General features: G+C 37.1%; 1 protein-coding gene across 1 annotated transcript in view; it reads left to right on the forward strand.

Moving 5' to 3' along the window:
- The window catches only part of TEX11 (testis expressed 11), a 169,724-nt gene that overhangs the window by 58,037 nt on the left and 91,588 nt on the right, over positions 1 to 20,099 (forward strand). Inside the window, exons 9-13 of the mRNA XM_066357816.1 lie at positions 3,760 to 3,814; positions 5,743 to 5,835; positions 8,815 to 8,896; positions 11,080 to 11,158; positions 19,714 to 19,865. Coding sequence (XP_066213913.1) covers positions 3,760 to 3,814; positions 5,743 to 5,835; positions 8,815 to 8,896; positions 11,080 to 11,158; positions 19,714 to 19,865 — 461 coding nt within the window. The remainder of the gene's footprint in view (positions 1 to 3,759; positions 3,815 to 5,742; positions 5,836 to 8,814; positions 8,897 to 11,079; positions 11,159 to 19,713; positions 19,866 to 20,099) is intronic.

Here is a 20,099-nt window from a genome sequence, read left to right on the forward strand (position 1 = left end):
CCTGTGGTAAGCCACAACTCCTTGTGGTTGCCTGTCCTTCTCTGCAATCTTGAGGGCAATGGTTTACCATGGATCTTCCCTTCTCTTATGGATCCAAGAAAAGTGGGGTTTTTTTAGTCTTTTTAGGTTTTGCTTGTTGTTAGAATAAGGCAGTGACTTCCCAGCTCCCTACATGTGGAACCCAAAACCCAAAGTGTGATTTGGTTTTTAAATTTGGCTTCCTTACCATTGTAAACAAAAATTATTTTTAGACTGTAATAGAGAATAAAAGGCATTTATTTGAGCAAAAAAGGAGGTGCAGTCTGGGAGACAGAATCAGGTGGCAACTTAAATTGTGTTGTATTGAAACAAAAGTGAGGCTATCACTTACAGCAAAAGTGGCCACCCAGTGGACGTAAAGAGACTTTGCTTTGTGTGTAGATGATGTTTTGTTGAGCTGTACACTTGAAACCTGTATGGTTTTGTGAACCAGTGTCACCCCAATACATTCAGTTAAAAAAGTTTCCACCCTGGTTCTCAATTTGGGTCTGTTTTGTATAAATGAGGACCCAAATTGTGCCATTTTTATCGGACAGTGCAGGTCTCAGTCCATTGGTAGGAAGATGTGAAACCAGAGCTTCCCTCCAATGGTTGACTCAGATAATGTCAGAAATCAAGCGTAGTGCTGGAGGCTGAGAGTTCAGTCTGAAGTTCTTCCTGGAATACAGAGTACACAAGAATGGCTGCTAGGCTGTTATGACTCATAGAATTTGGGCCTTTAGTTGCCCATGAGGATCCATCTCAGCAGATAAATTCCTTCTTGAGATTCACATAACATGAATTTTTTTCTTGGGATTCATATCACCACTCCTGGATCAGAGTTTCTTAATTTTCAGTTATTGTTTGGTAAGAAGTTCTCCTGAATCCATTTGAGCCATTCTAGCTCTTGACTCTTTACTGGTGGATCTGTGTATTTCTTTTTTTTTTTTAATTAATTTTAGTACGGTGACATTGATAAATCAGGGTACATATGTTCAGAGAAAACATCTCCAGATTATTTTGACATTTGATTATGTTGCATACCCCTCACCCAAAGTCAAATTGTCTTCTGTCACCTTCTAATTGGTTTTCTTTGTGCCCCTCTCCTCCCCCCCCCCCCAGTTACCATCACATTCTTGTCCATGTCTCTGAGTCTCATTTTTATGCCCTATCTATGTATGGAATCATATAGTTCTTAGTTTTTTTCTGATTTACTTATTTCACTCAGTATAATGTTATCAAGGTCCATCCATGTTATTGTAAATGATCCAATGTCATCATTTCTTATGGCTGAGTAGTATTCCATAGGATACAGAAAGCTATACATATGTGCTTGGCTATACCCGCTCAGGAGTAGTAAAAGCGTGTTCAGGGGCAGACTAAAGACATTTTTCAAGAAATACACAGAGCCTTCTGTATCCTCAGGGATGGGAGTGACCCCAAGATTGTTCTTGGTTATCTCTTTCGCCTCTGTTAAATTCTGGCTGTTAATTTTTTTCTCTTGTTGCTACTATTGTCATGAAACTACCAGTCCTTTTTTAACTGGTCACCACCAAGACCAAGGTCTCCTGTTTTTGACAGTACCCCCTAAGCAGGAACATCTCTTGCTCTGTTCTAAAGAAAGTCAGTTCCTTCAGGCGGAGATGCAAAGAGCTCTTCCGCTTTATTGCCTGCTTCTCCTCCTGGGAAGAACCTCTGTGTCACACTATTGGAGTTGGGGTCAGGAGCGTTGATAGCATGTTTCTTTTATAGGGATATCCTGCTCTGTGAGTTGATGCTGAGGAGATGTTGCCCTGATCTTACCAGCGTGTCCTCCGAGCATGAAAGCTCTGTCCAATGAGCCAAGCTAGAGTGAATCACGGGCCTAGTATTCTTTTTTTTTAATGTATTTTAAAAAATTAATTGATTTGAGAGACAGAGGCAGAAAGAGAAACATCAACATGTTGTTTCACTGAGCTACCTGGCTAGGGCTCAGGGGCCTACTATTCTTAATCTGTTACACTTGGGGTAGAGCCCTTACCCTAAGAGTGAGAACTGGGTGGGGAAAGGATAACCCAGTTCTGTCATTGCACCTGCCAAGAAGAGCACTTCCACAACACAGGCCTGGGGAAGATAGGAGAGGCTGGCAGCCTACCCCTCCCAAGGTGAAATCATAGCCTAGGAGTCAAAAAGCTGGAGGAAAAGGGAATTCCCACCTTCTTGACAGCACTTCTCTGGAGAAGCTTCCATCACGTGGTGTGGATAACAGCTGCTGTGGTTAGGAGATAGGAGCTCAGATGCCACAGACTCTCATTGTTCTAATATTTAGTGTGTTTATGTTTTTGTGGGGTTTTTTTGTTTTTGTTTTTTTTGTGGCAGAGACAGAGAGAGTCAGAGAGAGGGACAGATAGGGACAGACAGACAGGAAGGGAGAGATGAGAAACATCAATTCTTTGTTGCGGCTCCTTAGTTGTTCATTGATTGATTTCTCATATGTGCCTTGACCGGGGTGGGGCTACAGCAGGCCAAGTGACCCCTTGCTCAAGCTACCAACCTTGGGCTCAAGCTGGTGAGCCTTGCTCAAACCAGATGAGCCCACACTCAAACTGGTGATCTTGGGGTCTCAAACCTGGGTCTTCCACATCCCAGTCTGATGCTCTATCCACTGCGCCACCACATGGTCAGGCAGATTTAGTTTTTTTAATAAATATTTTTTCCGTTTGTTATAGACCCTTAGGACAATTTTCAAAGATTTTAAATGGTCATTTATTTTAGTGATTTTCCTAGGAAAATGGTTCTTTCACTGAGGATAAGGTACAAGATCTCCTTATACCATCATTACAAAAGTTCCATCCTCATTGGTTATTTAAAAACTGGATGTACAAGGTTTAATGTACCAAAAGAGACATCTATGAGGTAGACTTACAATGATTAGGCCAGCACTATAGCATCCTTATTAGCAAGCTGAAAACTCAGTTTGATAGTTCTGAGTGTTTTAGAGTTTTTTTTAAAACAATATTTCAAAGTAATGTCTTCAATTTAATTTAGTTCACCAAAATTTTATTGGCATCCTCCTTTGGAATACCAGTTTTATGTGAATGATGTTTGCTTTGATTTTTAAGTTTTAGGTTTTGAAACCCTGAGTCTCATATTAATATATTATTTGTGGTTATCAGAATATCCCATAGATAACATGGTTTGGTAATTGAAGCAGAAAACTGAAAGTCAGATTTCTCTACTCCCCAATCCCTCACTCTCATTTTCAGTACCAATCCAGGAAATATTTGAAATCACTTAACTGCTAAATTGCTTCTTTAGCCTCAAAATGGAACTAATCATGCTTCACAAGGGTGTTGTGAAGCTTAATAAACATTGCTAAGCATTTGTTTCTGTGAAAATCCTGTATTTGTTTTATATTTCAAAATATGTATATATTTCTTAGACTTTAAAATGTGCCCATTAAAAGTTTGTATGTGCATGTTAACTAGTTCATTGAAGTGTGTGTATGTGTGTGTATATATATGGTCAAATGGAAAAGAGCAATAATATAGTGTTGATTTATTTGAGATATATATATATAGATATCGAGAAAATTGTGGCTTTTCACAGTTAGAAAGTAATGTTTTATATAATTGATTTTTATGTATTGTCTAATCATCTGTTGTGCAAAATAGAAAATAATGTATAATATATAATGTTAGTAATATATGGTCTTGAAAAATATAATCTAATATGTATTTTTTTTCCTTTTTTAATGATTAGCCAAAGCTATGATACTGGGAAGATGGATACGAATATTGTTGACCCAGAAATGCTGGTAAGGATGATTTTAAATATTGTAGAAATAGAAGAAATACAGTTTATGTTATTGTTATAAAATTATAGTAGTCTAGCCCCGTATTTGTAAATAGATTATCTGTTGGGCACATCATTTAATATCTTAATGCATTACTTTCTGTAAAATTGGTATACTAATACCTGTAGAGTAGATTCTTGTACCTATGAGTTAATATGTGTAAAGTGCTTAAACAGTGATTGGCTATATAAATTTTAGCTTTTATTGTATGCTAAAATATCCTAGGTTGTCTTCTAACCACCCAGATAGAATTTGCTTGGTATGGGAATTAATTTTAATATTTAATTAAGCAAAATGTTATGTAAGCAAATATGATATAAAACCAATTTAATACATTACATAGCAAAATGGAATTTTTGAATATTCATATCTGCTTCTTATCATTAGAGTATAGCAATCAAAATATAACTGAATTTCTATATATACCTGCTACAGGGGTCTGGAATGAGGGGAACATGGGAGCTATTGTTTAATCAGTACAGTCTGATTTTGACAGATTAAAAGATTTCTAGAAATGTATGGTGGTTATGGCTGCGGGAGGGGAAGAGAGAGAGAAAAAGGGTAAGGGTAGGGGGTGGAGAAGCAGATGGTCACTACTCCTGCGTGCCCTGACCAGGAATTGAACCCAGGATGTCCATATGCTGGGCCGATGCTCTACCACTGAGCCAATTGGCCAGGGCCATGTCCCTTTCTGGTTAATAGACATTCCTACCTCCTGGATAAAACCACTATTCTGACTATTATTTTCAGCTTTTCTTGAAATTTGTATAAATAGAATAATACAGTGTGTACTGGTTTATGTCTGCCTTGTTTTTCTTAACATAAATAGTTTTGAGATTCATTCATTTTGTTATATTTTTCTGATTTTTGATCCTTTTATGATTACAAAATAGCTATAATCTTTCTCATAGATGATTTATTTACTCCAAAAAGTCTTCTGGGAGAATTTAAAGTTGAGAGTTGTTGTTCCATAATAATAATCATGATATTAGGTACATTATATACATCTTACTTGATCCATATTAGTTTTTGAATTAAAAATGTCAAAGATATGACACCTTAGATGTCATTTCTCTAGTTTAACAGAGCCTTACTATGCTTAACATATATTTTTTAAATGTTAGAAGGTAACCTTTGCCTGATCCTACTGTCCTTATTATACTTTTTTTTTTGAATTTTATAAGAAATTTATTTATGCATCTGCAAACAGATGGACTAAAGTCCATCAGCTGTCCTTATTATACTTAGGGGAAGATTTTTCATTTAAAATAGGGCTCCTTTAAAAATGTGAATCTGTAGTTAAATGTGTTCACACAGTACAGTTACTCCCCTTATCATTGTAGACCTGGGTGGAGAAACTGACTTAATATAGCACTGCATTATTAATTTTAAAACTTAGCTCAGTTGGGGAGAATCTTCTCTTTAGGGAAGTATATCTGTTCTTACTGAAATGGTGGTATGTGTGCTTTGGTCCAGTCAGTTAATCTTAACTAAAGTGTAAAGTCTGAGAAAGAGATTGTCTTTTATCTCTTTCGATGGAGCCTTAATACAATGCTACCTATGTAGTAGGTGGCAAGATTATTAAATTAAATATTGTTTTTTACTTAGCCTTTTTTTATTTTCAAAATGAGGATTATGATATACTTTAATACTAAAACATTGTAATTATATTAACATAATTATGTTAAAATAAGGTAGTATAAAATCCTTAGAGAGTATTTGGTGGGGCAGCATAACAAGGAGACATATCTCAAGACTATATGGTTACTTAAGAGAATTATGACTTACATTTGAGAAGATGTCTGTCACTATGTAAGTGCTAATCAGTGGTTGTATTTCAATTTAACCCTCAGCTGTGTGCTTCTTTTTTTTTCTATTTTTAATTATAGGCTAAAATTCTTCGGTTACTATCCTCTGTTTATTTGGATTGGGACAGCAAATATTACGAAAAGGCTCTCGACATTATAAACCTTGCAAACAAGGTATAAGAAGTTTATACTTATGAATATTAATGAATTTTTAAAGCTTTGATTCACATTTTGAAATATAGCTTAGATACTTGCTTTGGTATCCCTAGATTTTTTTAAACAACAGATTGTGACACTTTTTTTTTTTTTACAGCACAGAAAGGAAAAATAAAATATACCTCATTGACAACAGATAGTTTTGGGAAAAAAAATTTTTGTATGAAACAGAAAAGCTTTTCTCTCTGCTGTGAGTTTTTAGGATAAAGAAGTAAAATGATGATAAAATAGGCAGATAAAGAAATTAAGTTTAAAAACCAACACCACAAGCCTGACCAGGTGGTGGTGCATTGGATAGAGCGTCGGACTGGGATGCAGAGGACCCAGGTTCGAGACCCCAAGGTCTCCAGCTTGAGCATGGGCTCATCTGGTTTGAACAGAGCTTACCAGCTTGGACCCAAGGTTGCTGGCTCGAACAAGGGGTTACTCAGTCTGCTGAAGGCCCATGGTCAAGGCACATATGAGAAAGCAGTCAATGAACAACTAAGGTGTTGCAACGAAAAACTGATGATTGATGCTTCTCATCTCTCTCCCTTCCTGCCTTCCTGTCTGTCTGTCCCTATCTATCCCTCTCTCTGTCTCTGTAAAAAAAAACAACAAAAAAACACCACCACGAGCCTGATCAGGCAGTGGCACAATGGATTGAACGTTGGACTGGGACACACAGGACCCAGGTTCGAATGCAGGCAAAACTAAACAATATATTGAGCATCTGTAAAGAAAAACAAAGGAATTAGTGCACAAAATTCAAGGTGGTGTTTACCTCTGTGGATAAGTGAGGAGGGTTCAAATGGGCAAGCATACATTGGAGGCTTCTAATGTGCTGGTAGTGTTCTTTTTTATTAACTTATGTGGTGAGTACATGGGTGTTTATCATTATTCTATAAATTATACATATAGATGTTTTCTGTAATTTGTGTGTGTGTATGGCACACTTCACACTAAAAAATGGAAAAGTTATCTTTAGAGCTTGCAGGAGAACCTGACAGTACAATGATAGGCACACCAAGGGTAGAAAGAGCATCAAGGGAAATAGCATATTATAATGGAAAATTCTGCCCTCTAGAGTCAGAGAGATCTGAATTCAAATTTCCACTCTGCCACTTAGCAACTATGTGACTATGGGTAGGTTACTCCATACAGGCCTCAGGTTCCTCATCTGCAAAACAATATTCACAGTAATTGCCTTGAAAATTAGTTATACCTGGATCCTGTTTTCCATAACCATTTGATTAAAAAGAAAAAAATCAAACAAAAAATCTAAGGAAGAAGTGTAAGGAACAACAGTGAGAAAAATTACAGATAAGATGAAATTAATGGTAGAGAGAAAGCTGATGGATTTAACTGGTACTTAGTCATGAATTTTTTTTCTTTTTTTTTTTTTTTTTGTATTTCTCTGAAGTTGGAAACGGAGGCATTCAGACTCCCTCATGCGCCCGACCGGGATCCACCCGGCACGCCCACCAGGGGGCGATGCTCTGCCCATCTTGGGACGTTGCTCTGCCGCAATCAGAGCCATTCTAGCGCCTGAGGCAGAGGCCACAGAGCCATCCTCAGCGCCCGGGCAAACACTGCTCCAATGTAGCCTTGGCTGTGGGAGGGGAAGAGAGAGACAGAGAAGAAGGAGAGGGGGAGGTGTGGAGAAGCAGATGGGTGCTTCTCCTGTGTGCCCTGGCCGGGAATCAAACCCGGGACTCCTGCACGCCAGGCCAACGCTCTACCACTGAGCCAACCGGCCAGGGCCTAGTCATGAATTTTTAAAGCTAGTTTCAAGAGACAGTAAGTATGGAAATTACAGTGCAAATGTATATGGAAGTAATAGATGATATTACAATAAAATTTTAAAGTACTGTCCATTCTCTGGAGTTGTTTGGTAATAAAATAAAAGGGAAAAAATCATGATGTTAACTTGTGTGAGTATCATAGATTGAAGGAAAACAGATCCTGCCAAGATCTGAAAGACCTATACATCTCTGGAGGTAAGTAGGAATTGAGCCTAAGACATATTTCAACGTGCCCCTGAGGAAAGGTAGTGATATAATAGATTAAAATTTACAACCTTAGTTTATTCTTTGTATTAGTGTCACCTATATTTACAAAACCTTTTAATACCAGTACTTCCTTTCTTTAACTTTTCATTCTTAAGGCATCTCCCACATGAAAAACTGTAATCATTTTCAGAGTTTGAATCTAATGAGTACAGTGTTTGTGTAGAGGATAATTGGCTTTGTAGAGAGAAAAGCTCAATTCTATGGGCTTATACTGCACTTTTTTATGATTTTGTGTTTACATAGATTCAAGTGTCCCACCAAATATATCTCCCCCCACCTTCTTATTCCCCCTCAGCCCCCCTGTGCCCCCTCCCCCCAATGTCTCTTAGCCAGATGTTTAAAGATGTACCCTGTCAAGAAAAAGTGGAACCAGGCTAGAGATCACAGATGGCTTAAGGCCAGATAATAGGACTTGGAAAAACCATTCAGAGTATATTGTTATAAATAGTAAATATGACAGATATATCCTATAGGAAAGACAATATGTTTTCTATTTCATTTAATCATTGTTTGCAGAGTTTGAAGCTGTTATTTAAATATTTTTTTAAAGTAATTCTAATAGATATGTGTTTGGGAGTTTGCTTACCAAGATAAGAATATGGCCTTACATGCACACAGTGTAAGGATTGACCTTGCCATTTAAATAGTTGCCACTCAGTGGAACTGTTTACATGTTCTTTTCCTTGTATCATTTCATTTAGATTGAATAAAATATCAGAAAATATCCTCAGGGGTAGACTGGATGTTATGATCTAATCTTTGATAATTTTGATTTCCTTTGATCATGAGTCATCTTGCTGCAGTTGAATAAAACAAGCAATTACTTGAAAATTGTCTTTTATATTCCACAGTTTTAATCTAATTGTGATTTTCTTGTTTAAAATAGGAAAATTTAAGCCCAGCTGGGCTTTTCTTGAAGATAAGAGTTCTCTTAAAGGTCGAATCAACTAATGAAAAACTCCTTGAAGGTATCATATTTGTGTATGAAGTGCAATTTTAAAATTTAACCACAAATTTGTTGAATATATGATCTTTGTAGTATCATTTGATGGTGACTGAGAAGGAAATTGATCACATAGGAAAGGGAGAAGTTTGTTAGCCAAAAAGAAAAAGAGAAAGAAGAGAATAGTAGCAAATTTAATAGGTAGTAAAAAAAGAAAAAGAAAAAGAGCTGAATCAGTTTTCTCTAGCAGAGTTGCCACTGCCAATTCCTTTTGAAGTTCTCTACTACCATGAAGAAAGATTACCTATTTATAGAAAAAGCCTTTGTAATGTTGTGACTTTTATAATTACTGATAGAAATATTGCTATTTGTTTTTCAAAATTCTCAGAGGACTAGAATATACATATCACAAAGTAAACATGATGTATAGCCGTGGGTCTTTTGTCAAGTTACTCAACTTTTCTGTGCTCTAGTTTCTACATCTTTAAATGACATATAATGTGTACCTCACTATGTTGTTTTGAGAATCTTATGAGAAAATGCGTGTAGAGCATTTAGCACCGTACCTAGTATGTAGTTAGTGTGTAGTAATAACTTTTAATTATTATTATCATTGTTACTTCTATTGTATAGTTCTACTAAATGAGGCAAGAAAAATCTCTTTATGCACACTGGCCCCTTAACAATATTTTAGTTATGTTTAGTCATATAAATACCTTCTTCTAAACTCTTTAATGTATATATACTTTATTTTTTACTATATAAAAATATAGTTGTATTATAGAGCTGCATTATTTTTACTATATAAAATTATAGGTTAGTATAATCACTGATTATCCAATAAATAACATCAATTTGAACTAAGTAGGACAATAAACAAATTTGGAAGTAGCTTTAAAATTAGTGGTAATTTAGTATTGGCTGAAACTTCCTGTGACCACTAGAATCTTAACCAATACTGAGAGACCTCAGAAACTGAAATGTACAGAGTATTTCACATCTCTAGCTTGTTACTCTCTCTAGTTTGTCATCTCAGTACACACAGGTTGAACAATGTTAAGAAGCAGGAAAACAACTCCACATTTTTTGCACTAGGGGAATAAAGAAGAAATTCAGGTTATATACTTTTTTTTTTTTTAGAGAGAGACGGAGAGAAAGGGAGAGAGAGGAGAAGCATCAGCTAGTAGTTGTGGCACTTTTAGTTGTTCATTGATTGCTTTTTATATGTGCCTTGACCAAGAGGCTCCAGATGAGCCAACGACCTTGGGCTTCAAGCCAGTGTGGCCTTTGGCCTGAAGCTGGTGAGCCTACACTTTATCTGGGACATCGGTGTCCCAGGTCGATGCTCTATCCACTGTGCCACCACCAGTCAGGCCAAAAAAAAAAATTTCATTCATATATATATATATATATATATATAAAAGGGAGGCCTGGCCAGTTGGCTCAGTAGATAGAGAAATATAATTTCTGCCTGACCTGTGGTGGTGCAGTGGATAAAGCATCGACCTGGAAATGCTGAGGTCGCCGGTTCGAAACCCTGGGCTTGCCTGATCAAGGCACATATGGGAGTTGATGCTTCCAGCTCCTCCCCACTTCTCTCTCTCTCTGTCTCTCTCCTCTCTCTCTCTCCTCTCTAAAAAAATGAATAAATAAAATAAAATAAAAAAGAAATATAATTTCTGAGATACAGGGAATAATAATAGTAGCAGCTCGTTTATTAAATGCTTTCTAAGTGCTAGGTGCTTTGCTATGTAATTTACATATATTCTCTCATGTAACCCTTTCAATCATCCTCAGAGATTGATGATAACAGTCCCCATTTTACAGATGACAAAACTAAGGTTCAGAAAATCTAAGTAACTTGCCTATGGCCAAACAGGTGGCAAGCGGTTTCAATTATAGGTCTTTCTGACTTCACATTTGAAACTTTTAACCACTGTGTTCTTAGCATATAATATGGCCAAATTGCTTTTTGAAAGGATTGTATCTGGTTACTTTGTCATCCATTTAAGAATACCTGTTTACTGTACTCTCTCTAGCATTGTATATTATTGCTTCATAAAAAGATTTTGATAAATTTTTAGGCAAGACATGGTACATGGAAAACATTTAGAAAGTAGATTTTGAACAGAAAAAAATTATTGGAAATAGCTAAGCTTCCTCAAAAATTAAACTGACATGAGTTTTTCATTTTTTTCTCTTTGTTAGCTGTCACAGAAATAGTACGTCTTGGCATGACTCTAGACTTCTGTCTGAGCATTTCTAAACTGCTGATGGATAATGGAAGGTACGGAAGAATTGATTTTCCTTGCTCTAAAGGCTAACATTTTTCTAAGGTTTCCAGGAACACCGTGAATCTCTATCTATTCATCCATATTCAGCCATTGTATCGATCAAATTAGAAGATGGAACTGCTTTTTTAATTATTTAAACAATCAATAATCAAATTAATTTTAAAATGTATATTGCATTTTTTAAAAAACAGAATGAAAAAGTAATTAAGATAGTCATGGCTTTATAATACAGGAGTTAGACTAAGTTAACCTACAGATCAGTGTCAGGTGGAATAGGAAGCCATGACCAGGTATAGTTCTGCAAGTGATATACCTCTCTGACACTATCTAATAGGATCATTAAAGTCAAAAGGACTTTTAAATACTTATAGACCTCCTAGTGGTTCTCAGACATCAGTGTGCATCAGAATTACTGGGGAATAAGTACTTGAAATGATGCTCAACCTCACTAGCCATCAGGGAAATGCAAATCAAAACCTCAGTGAGAAATCACTTTGCCCGCACTAGGATGGCTAGAATTAAAAAGACAGATAATAATAGATACTGGCAAATAAGAAATGATGACATCGGAACATTTACAGCAAAATGGTGGGATCTTGATAACATGATACGAAGCGAAATAAGTAAATCAGAAAAAAACAGGAACTGTATTATTCCATACGTAGGTGGGACATAATAGTGAAACTAAGAGACATTTACAAGAGTGTGGTGGTTGGGGGGGGGGAGGGGGGGAATGGGAGAGGGATAGGGGGTGGGGAGGGGCACAAAGAAAACAAGATAGAAGGTGACAGAGGACAATCTGACTTTGGGTGGTGGGTATGCAACATAATTGAACGACAAGATAACCTGGACTTGTTATCTTTGAATATATGTATCCTGATTTATTGATGTCACCCCATTAAAAAAAATAAAATTATATAAAAAAAATAATAATAGATACTGGCAAGGATGTGGAAAAATTGTAACCCTCATGCACTGCTGATGTAAATTTAAAATGACCCAGTAGCTTCAGAAACAGTCTCTTAGTTCCTCAAGAATTAGAATAGAGAATTACCTGCCATATAACACAGCATTTCCACTCTGAAGTTACACAAGAAACATATCCATACTAACACTTGTAAGGAAATGTTCATAGCAGCATTATTCTTAATACTAAAATGTGGAATCAACCAAAAATTTTTTTATTAATTTCAATTTATCGTGTTTACATGGATTCAAGTGTTCCAATGAATATAACTCCCCCACCCCCACCCCCTTTGCCCCCCCAATTCCCTCCCCCCTTCCCTGTAGGATTTGCCACCAAAATTTTTATTAACTGATGAATAGGTAAACAAAATGTAGTATGCCAATACCATGGAATACTATTTACAACATGGACAAACCTCAAAAGCATTATGCTAAGTGAAAGAAGCCGGGTAGAAAGACCACATATTGTATTATTTCATTTGATTGGTATTTTTAGAATAAGATCATTTATAGAGAGACGCAAAGTAGAATAGTAGTTGCCTCAGGCTGTGGGAGATAGGGAAAATGGGGAGTTACTGCTAAGGGTTTCTTTTTGGTGTGATGAAAATATTCTAAAGTTGATTAGGTGGTGGTTATACAACTGTGGATATACTAAAACCCATTGAATTGTATACGTTAAATATAGACAGAACTAGATCTTTATTTTAACAGTTGTTCCTATTCTGTAAGTTCCATATTTTCTACTTTTATGGTTGAATGAAGTATCCAATAGTAATGGTATGTGAATTATACCTAAGTAAAGCTTTTAAAAATTCAATCACTAGAGAACTTGATTAAAAAAAAAAAAGAGGCCACGTCCTACCTTAGTCCAGCAAGCCCAGGCCTCTATATTCTTATTAATTCTCCAGGTGGTTCTGAGAATCACTATTTTAGACCAGGGATCAGTAAACATTTTCTGTAAAAGACCAGGTTGTAAATATGGTATTTTCGGCTTGGTGAGCCGTAAAGTTCTGTCATACTTACTTAATCTGCTGTTGTAGTGTGAAAGCAGCCATAAACAATCTAAAAATGGCTGTGTTCCAATAAGACTTTATTTACAAAAACAGATGGTTGGTTGAATTTGGTCTGCAGACTACAGCTTGCCAACCAATGTAGACCAATCTTCAATCTCCTACCTATGTATAACTTCTTGGATGAAAAGACATTTAGCTTCTTTTGGAAGACTTATAGAAGAGGGGATTATTATTATTATTATATTTTTACAAAGCTGGAGAACCAAATTCTTCCTCATATAGAATTTATATATATTTTCCTGTAATCTTGAAGGCTGCTAGTCCTGACATATGATAACATCTAAACTTTTACTTGACAGCTCTTCATGACTTTATTCTAACTGTTCCTAATAAACTCACTTCCTGGATGGCACAACCAGTTTTTATAAGTATGATAACTAGAAAGGAGCAAAATTCTTCAGATCTAGCCAATAATATAAGGTCTACCGGAAAGTTCTGTCTGTTTCTATCACAACAAGTTTCAATACGTAAGCACATGTTTATTTGGCGCATGTGTGCCTCTCTATTTTTATCACTTAATGTATACATACTGACGTAGCAAATTAACTAAAACAAAGTTGATTCACGTTAGTCTTATGTGTGAAGCGATAGTGTACCCATGGCTACTGATAAAGTTCATTTACGCCACTGTAATTTTTACGAATTTCAACAAGGAAGAAATGCTACAGAAGCATGTCTGTCGCATCCACCATATTCCCCGGACTTAGCACCCTCCGACTATCACTTGTTTTTGTCCTTACAAATTTTTTGAAGGGCAAAAATTCAAAAATGAAGAAGATATCAAACAAGCACTAGTTCAATTTTTCGCATCAAAAGATAAAACATTTTTCAAAAATGAACTTTTCGGTAGACCTTATATATACGTTTCATGTTCTAAATTCTCTAAACCTGCACTGTCCAATATGGCAGCAACTCTGTACACGTAGCTATTTAAATGTAAATTAATTAAAATTTTAAAATGTTTCTCACACTAGATAAATTCAAGTCTCAGTGGCCACATATGGCTAATGGCTACCTTATTGGAAAGCGCAGAGAGAGAACATTTCTATTACCACAGGAGGTTCCTACTGAGCAGCACTGTTCTAGATCCTGTGTTTCTTTTAATGCAGCCAATGTTCAAGTTCACTCTTTTGGCAGCCACATCACTTGGTTAAGTGGTCTTACAAAACTAAATCTTTACATGATCAGTTGTTCCTTTTCCCTAAATTCTACATCTTCTACTTTTATGGTTGAGTGAAGTACCCAATAGCCTAAAGTACTAAACATTTTTTCCCTTTTGTTGTAGAGAAAAACCTAATTCTTCCCTACTGTGTGCTTTTTTCCTCTTATATATGTATTTCTTCTGTGTGAGTCTCCTTTACTACTTACAGAAAACTTTTTTAAAAGATTTTATTTATTTATTTTAGAGAGAGAAAGAGAGAAAGGCAAGGGGCTTTGGAGGAACAGGAAGCATCAACACATAGTTCTCATATGTGCCTTGACTGGGCAAGCCCAGGATTTTGAACCAGCGATTTTAGTGTTCCAGGTTGATGTTTTATTCAGTGTGCCACCACAGGTCAGGAATCACAAAACATTTTACTTCTGGTCACCAAATGCATGGAGGTTTTTCCTCATACCATACAATTTTCTGTTACACCAACTGGGTATTCTACAATTTGACTCAATTCTGACACTGTCTACCTGAACATTGTATCAGATCCAACAGGTTAAGGGCTCAGTCCACAAGACTGTCCCCCACCCTACAGTACACTTCAGACACCAGTTGCAAACCCAGGTTTCTGGCCAAATGGCTGTAGGTCAGTGGTTCCAATACCACCCTCCTCGGGTTCCATTAATTTGCTAGAGTGTCTCACAAAACTCTGGGAACATATTTACCAGTATGATAAAGGATGCAGGTGAACAGCCAGATGAAGAGATACACAGGGCGAAGTCTGGGAGGGTTCCAAATGCAGGAACTTCTGTCCTCATGGAATTGGGGTGCATAGTCCTCATGGCATGAATGTGTTTGCTAGCTTGGAAATTCTTTGAACTCCATACTGTTGGGATTTATGGAGGCTCCTTCATGTAGGGATGAGCAGTTAGTAATTCCATTTCCAGTTCTCTCTTTGATGGATGTGGTGGAGCTGAAAATTCCCAGGTTCTCATTGTGGCTTAGTCTTTCCAGTGACGAGCTCCCAACCAGGAGTCCGCCCAGAGTCACCCCCAAAAAAGAAAGACGCTCCTAGTGCTCTTATTGTTCAGGAATTTACAAAGGTTTTAGGATCTCTGTGTCAGGGATGGGGTCAGAAAACAAATACTCCGAATATTAGAGCAAGAAATGTTCCTAGTTTTCGTATCACTTAGGAAATTACAAGGTTTTAGGAGTTTTGTGCTAGGAGTGGGGGACAGAGGCCAATATGTTTTCTATTATCTCACAGATGTTTCTTAGGCTTTTAGGTGTCAACCTGATTGTTACAGCTTATTTTTTTTCAGTTCTGATCTTTGTGAATTTCAGTTTTTATAAAGCAATGTATTAACTATTCCTCTTAGTTTACTGCATCTTCAGACTTTGTAGACATGCCACTTGTCCTCATCTAATTCATAGTGACAAACTTTTTCTTAAGGGACAAGATAGTACATATTTTAGATCTGTGGGCCATACAGTTTCTCAGGCCATACAGAACTCCTCAGTTCTGCCGTGATAGTGCAAAAGTAGCTATAGACAATACATCAGTGAATGTGTGTGGCTGTTTTCCAATCAAACTTAACCATTAAATAGTTATTTCAGTGGTCTTAAGTGCATTCATATTCAGAAAACGTCTCCATAGTCCATTTCCAGAACTGTTTGCATCCTATAAATCTGAAACTGTTTACCCTTTAAACAATAGCTCCTTATTTCCCCCTTCCCACAGCCCCTGGCCATTGTACTTTCTGTGTCTGTGAACTTGACTGCTCCAGGTACCACATATAAGTGGAATCATATGGTATTGGTCTTTTTCTGACTGGTGTATCAAGGTTCATCCATGTTGTAACATGTCAGAATTTTCTCCTTTTATTTATTTAATTAAGAAAATTGGTTTATAACAAGACAGATTTATTATTTTTAAGTTCTATAGTTCAGAAGTATACCATGCATCTCACTTGGCTAATTTAGGTATTGGCAAGGCTGGTTTCTTTCTGGAGGCTCTAGGGGAGAACCTTTTCCAGTGCTTAGAGCAGGGGTCCCCAAACTTTTTACACAGGGGGCCAGTTCACTGTCCCTCAGACCGTTGGAGGGCCGGACTATAAAAAATACTATGAACAAATCCCTATGCACACTGCACATATCTTATTTTAAAGTAAAAAACCAAACGGGAACAAATACAATATTTAAAATAAAAAACAAGTAAATTTAAATCAAGAAACTGACCAGTATTTCAATGGGAACTATGGGCCTGCTTTTGGCTAATGAGATGGTCAATGTGCTCCTTTCATTGACCACCAATGAAAGAGGTGCCCCTTCCGGAAGTGCAGTGGGGGTCGGATAAATGGCCTCAGGGGGCCGCATGTGGCCCGCAGGCCATAGTTTGGGGACCCCTGGCTTAGAGGCTGCCTTCATTCCTTGGCTCATGACACCCTTCCTCCTTCCTCCTCAGAGCCAGCCAGGCCAGTTGAGTCTTCCTCAGCTCACATCCCTGGGATACTCACAGTTTTTTCCCTTAATACAACAATATTACATTAATTGATATATTACATTATGTTTATCCATTCATCTGTCAGTGGAGTCTTTGGATTGCTTCCACCTTTTGGCTCTTGTGAATAATGCTGCTATGATCCTGAGTGTACATGCATTTCTGTGAAACCCTGTTTTCAGTTATTTTGGGTTCATTTGCAGTAGAATTGCTGAATCATATGGAATTTCTATTTTTAATTTTTTAAAGGAATTACTATACTGTTTACTATAGTTGCTGCATCATTATACATTCCCACCAACAGTGTGCAAGTTTTCTTATTTTTCCACATCTTTTACAACCCCTTTTTTTTTGTTCAGTAGCCATTTCCCTAATGTTTAATGATGTTGAGTATCTTTTTTATAAGATTACTACCCTTTGTATCCATTTTTGGATAAATGTTTAGTTAGGTTCTTGGCCAATTTTTAAATTGGTTTTTGTTGTTCACTTTTAAGAGTTCTTTGTATATTCTGGGTATTAACCCGCATCAGGTATAGGATATGTAAATATTTTCTCCTGTTCTGTAAGTTGCCTTTTCAGTCTGTTGATTGTATCCTTTGATACACAAAAAATTTTAAATTTTGGCCTGACCTGTGGTGGCACAGTGGATAAAGCGTCGACCTGGAAATGCTGAGGTCGCTGGTTCGAAACCCTGGGCTTGCCTGGTCAAGGCACATATGGGAGTTGATGCTTCCAGCTCCTCCCCCCTTCTCTCTCTCTGTCTCTCCCCTCTCTCTCTCTGTCTCTCCCTCTCCTCTCTAAAATGAATAAGTAAATAAAAAAAATTTTTAAAAATTAAATTTTGATACAGTTGTTTCTCTATTTTTAGTTTTGTTACCTATTCTTTTGATGTCATATACAAGAAATCATTTACAAATCCAATGTTGTAAACATTTTCCCGTATGTTTTCTTCTAAGAAGTTTTTGTTAAATTTTGTTTTGGTTCTTCTGTTTGGTCTTTGGTCCGTTTTGAGTTCATTTTTATATATGGTGTAAGGTAAAGATCCAATTCCATTCTTTTGCATGTGGATACCAGTTGTTCCAGCATCATATGTTGAAAAGATTACTCTTTCCCCCATTGAATGATCTTGGCACCCTTGTGGAAAATTATTTGACCATATATACAGGAATTTATTTCTGGACTCTGTTTCTCATTGGTGTATCTGTCTGTTTTGATGCTAGCACCACATTGTTTTGATTACTATAATTTTGCAGTAAATTTTTACATCGGGAAGTATGAATCCTCTAGCCTTGTTCTTCTGCTTAAGGATTGTTTTGACTTTTCAATGTCCCTTGAGATTCCATATGAATTTTAAGATGGAATTGTTCATTTCTCTAAAAGAAGTCATTGGGATTTTCATAGAGATTACATAAAATATGTAGATTACTTTAAGTGTATTGACATCTTAATAATAATAAGTCTTCCAATCCAGGACTGATTGAATTTTCAAATAATCAAAATATACCTATTTGTTTAATGAAGCATAAATAAATTTTGATAAGGAGTTGTTGGCAGAAGGAACTGGAACATTTCTTCTTTCTTTTTAGTTTTATTAAGATATAAATGAGCCTGACCAGTCGGTGGCACAGTGGATAGAGTGTTGGACTGTGATGCGGAGGACCCAGATTTGAGACTCCCGAAGTTGCCGGCTTGAGCAAGGGCTCATTTGGTTTGAATAAAGGCTCACCAGCTTAAGCCCAAGGTCACTGGCTCAAGCAAGGGGTTACTCAGTCTGCTGTAGCCCCCCAGTCAAGGCACATATGAGAAGCAATCAATGAACAACTAAGGTGTTGCAATGAAGAATTGATGCTTCTCATCTCTCTTCCTTCCTGTCTGTCCCTCTCTCTCAATCTCTCTGTCTTTGTCACAAAATAAAAGATATAAATGATATTTAGCACTATTGAAGTTTAAAGATGTATAGGCCCTGGCCGGTTGGCTCAGTGGTAGAGCGTCGGCCTGGCGTGCAGAAGTCCCAGGTTCGATTCCCGGCCAGGGCACACAGGAGAAGCGCCTGTCTGCTTCTCCACCCCTCCCCCTCTCCTTCCTCTCTGTCTCTCTCTTCCCCTCCCGCAGCCAAGGCTCCATTGGAGCAAAGATGGCCCGGGCGCTGGGGATGGCTCCTTGGCCTCTGCCCCAGGCGCTAGGGTGGCTCTGGTTGGGACAGAGCGATGCCCCGGAGGGGCAGAGCATCACCCCCTGGTGGGCAGAGTGTCGCCCCCTGATGGGCGTGCCGGGTGGATCCCGGTTGGGCGCATGCGTGAGTCTGTCTGACTGTCTCCCTGTTTCCAGCTTCAGAGAAATACAAAAAAAAAAAAAAAAAAAAAAGGTATATAGCATGACTTGAGAAGGTGGTCAAAAGGTACAGACTTCCAGTTACAAGATAAAGAAACATTAGAGATATAGTGTATAACGTGGTAACTATAATTAACACAGCTGAATGGACTATTTGGAAGCTGCTAACGGAGTAGATTCTAAAAGTGCTCATCACAAGTGACTGGTAAATTTATTATGTCACTTCATGTGTTTTCCCTGAATCTCATGATCCAGTTTTTATAAGTTAGCATCATTTCTGAAGAAAAACACCAAATAAGATGTTAAGGGAGAGATTATCTGACTATAGGAACTGATAAAAAGAAAATGTTTGTGGCTTAATAAATAGAAATTGAATTAAGTGGTTTATTTTTACAATTATATTATCTAAACTCAGATAAAATTTTATCTTGCCTTTTTTGGTCATACTCAAAGAAACTTGAGTTTCATTGATTAAAAAAACTGGTTATTTTCTAGTCACACCACTTACAACTTTCTCTCATTGAACAGAGTATTTGTTGGGTTTCATTTCCTGAAGATTATCTGTGAATATTTTAAGTCATCAGAAGATATTGGAAGAGCTCTACTGTTCCGCATTGACATACTTTTACAAAGGAAAGAAGAACTGCTTGCTACGGCGAAGATTGAAGAAATCATTAGAGGTCAGTAGGATATCTACAAATGTTTTAGAAAGGTGTTAATATGCATGTAATTCTAAGCTAGATGTCAGAACAGTAACAAAACACTCAGGTCAACAAATTTTCCTTTTTTCACTCTTTTCTCTCCTTAATAACCTTTAACTAGAACACCTCACCTATCTTGATTCCACTTGTTTGGCAAGCTAAAATGAGAAACTAAGCAAAAAGTAACGAAACATCAATAAACAGACAAACCTC

This window comes from Saccopteryx leptura, chromosome X (genome assembly GCF_036850995.1).
Source record: "Saccopteryx leptura isolate mSacLep1 chromosome X, mSacLep1_pri_phased_curated, whole genome shotgun sequence".
Classification (NCBI taxonomy): domain Eukaryota; kingdom Metazoa; phylum Chordata; class Mammalia; order Chiroptera; family Emballonuridae; genus Saccopteryx; species Saccopteryx leptura.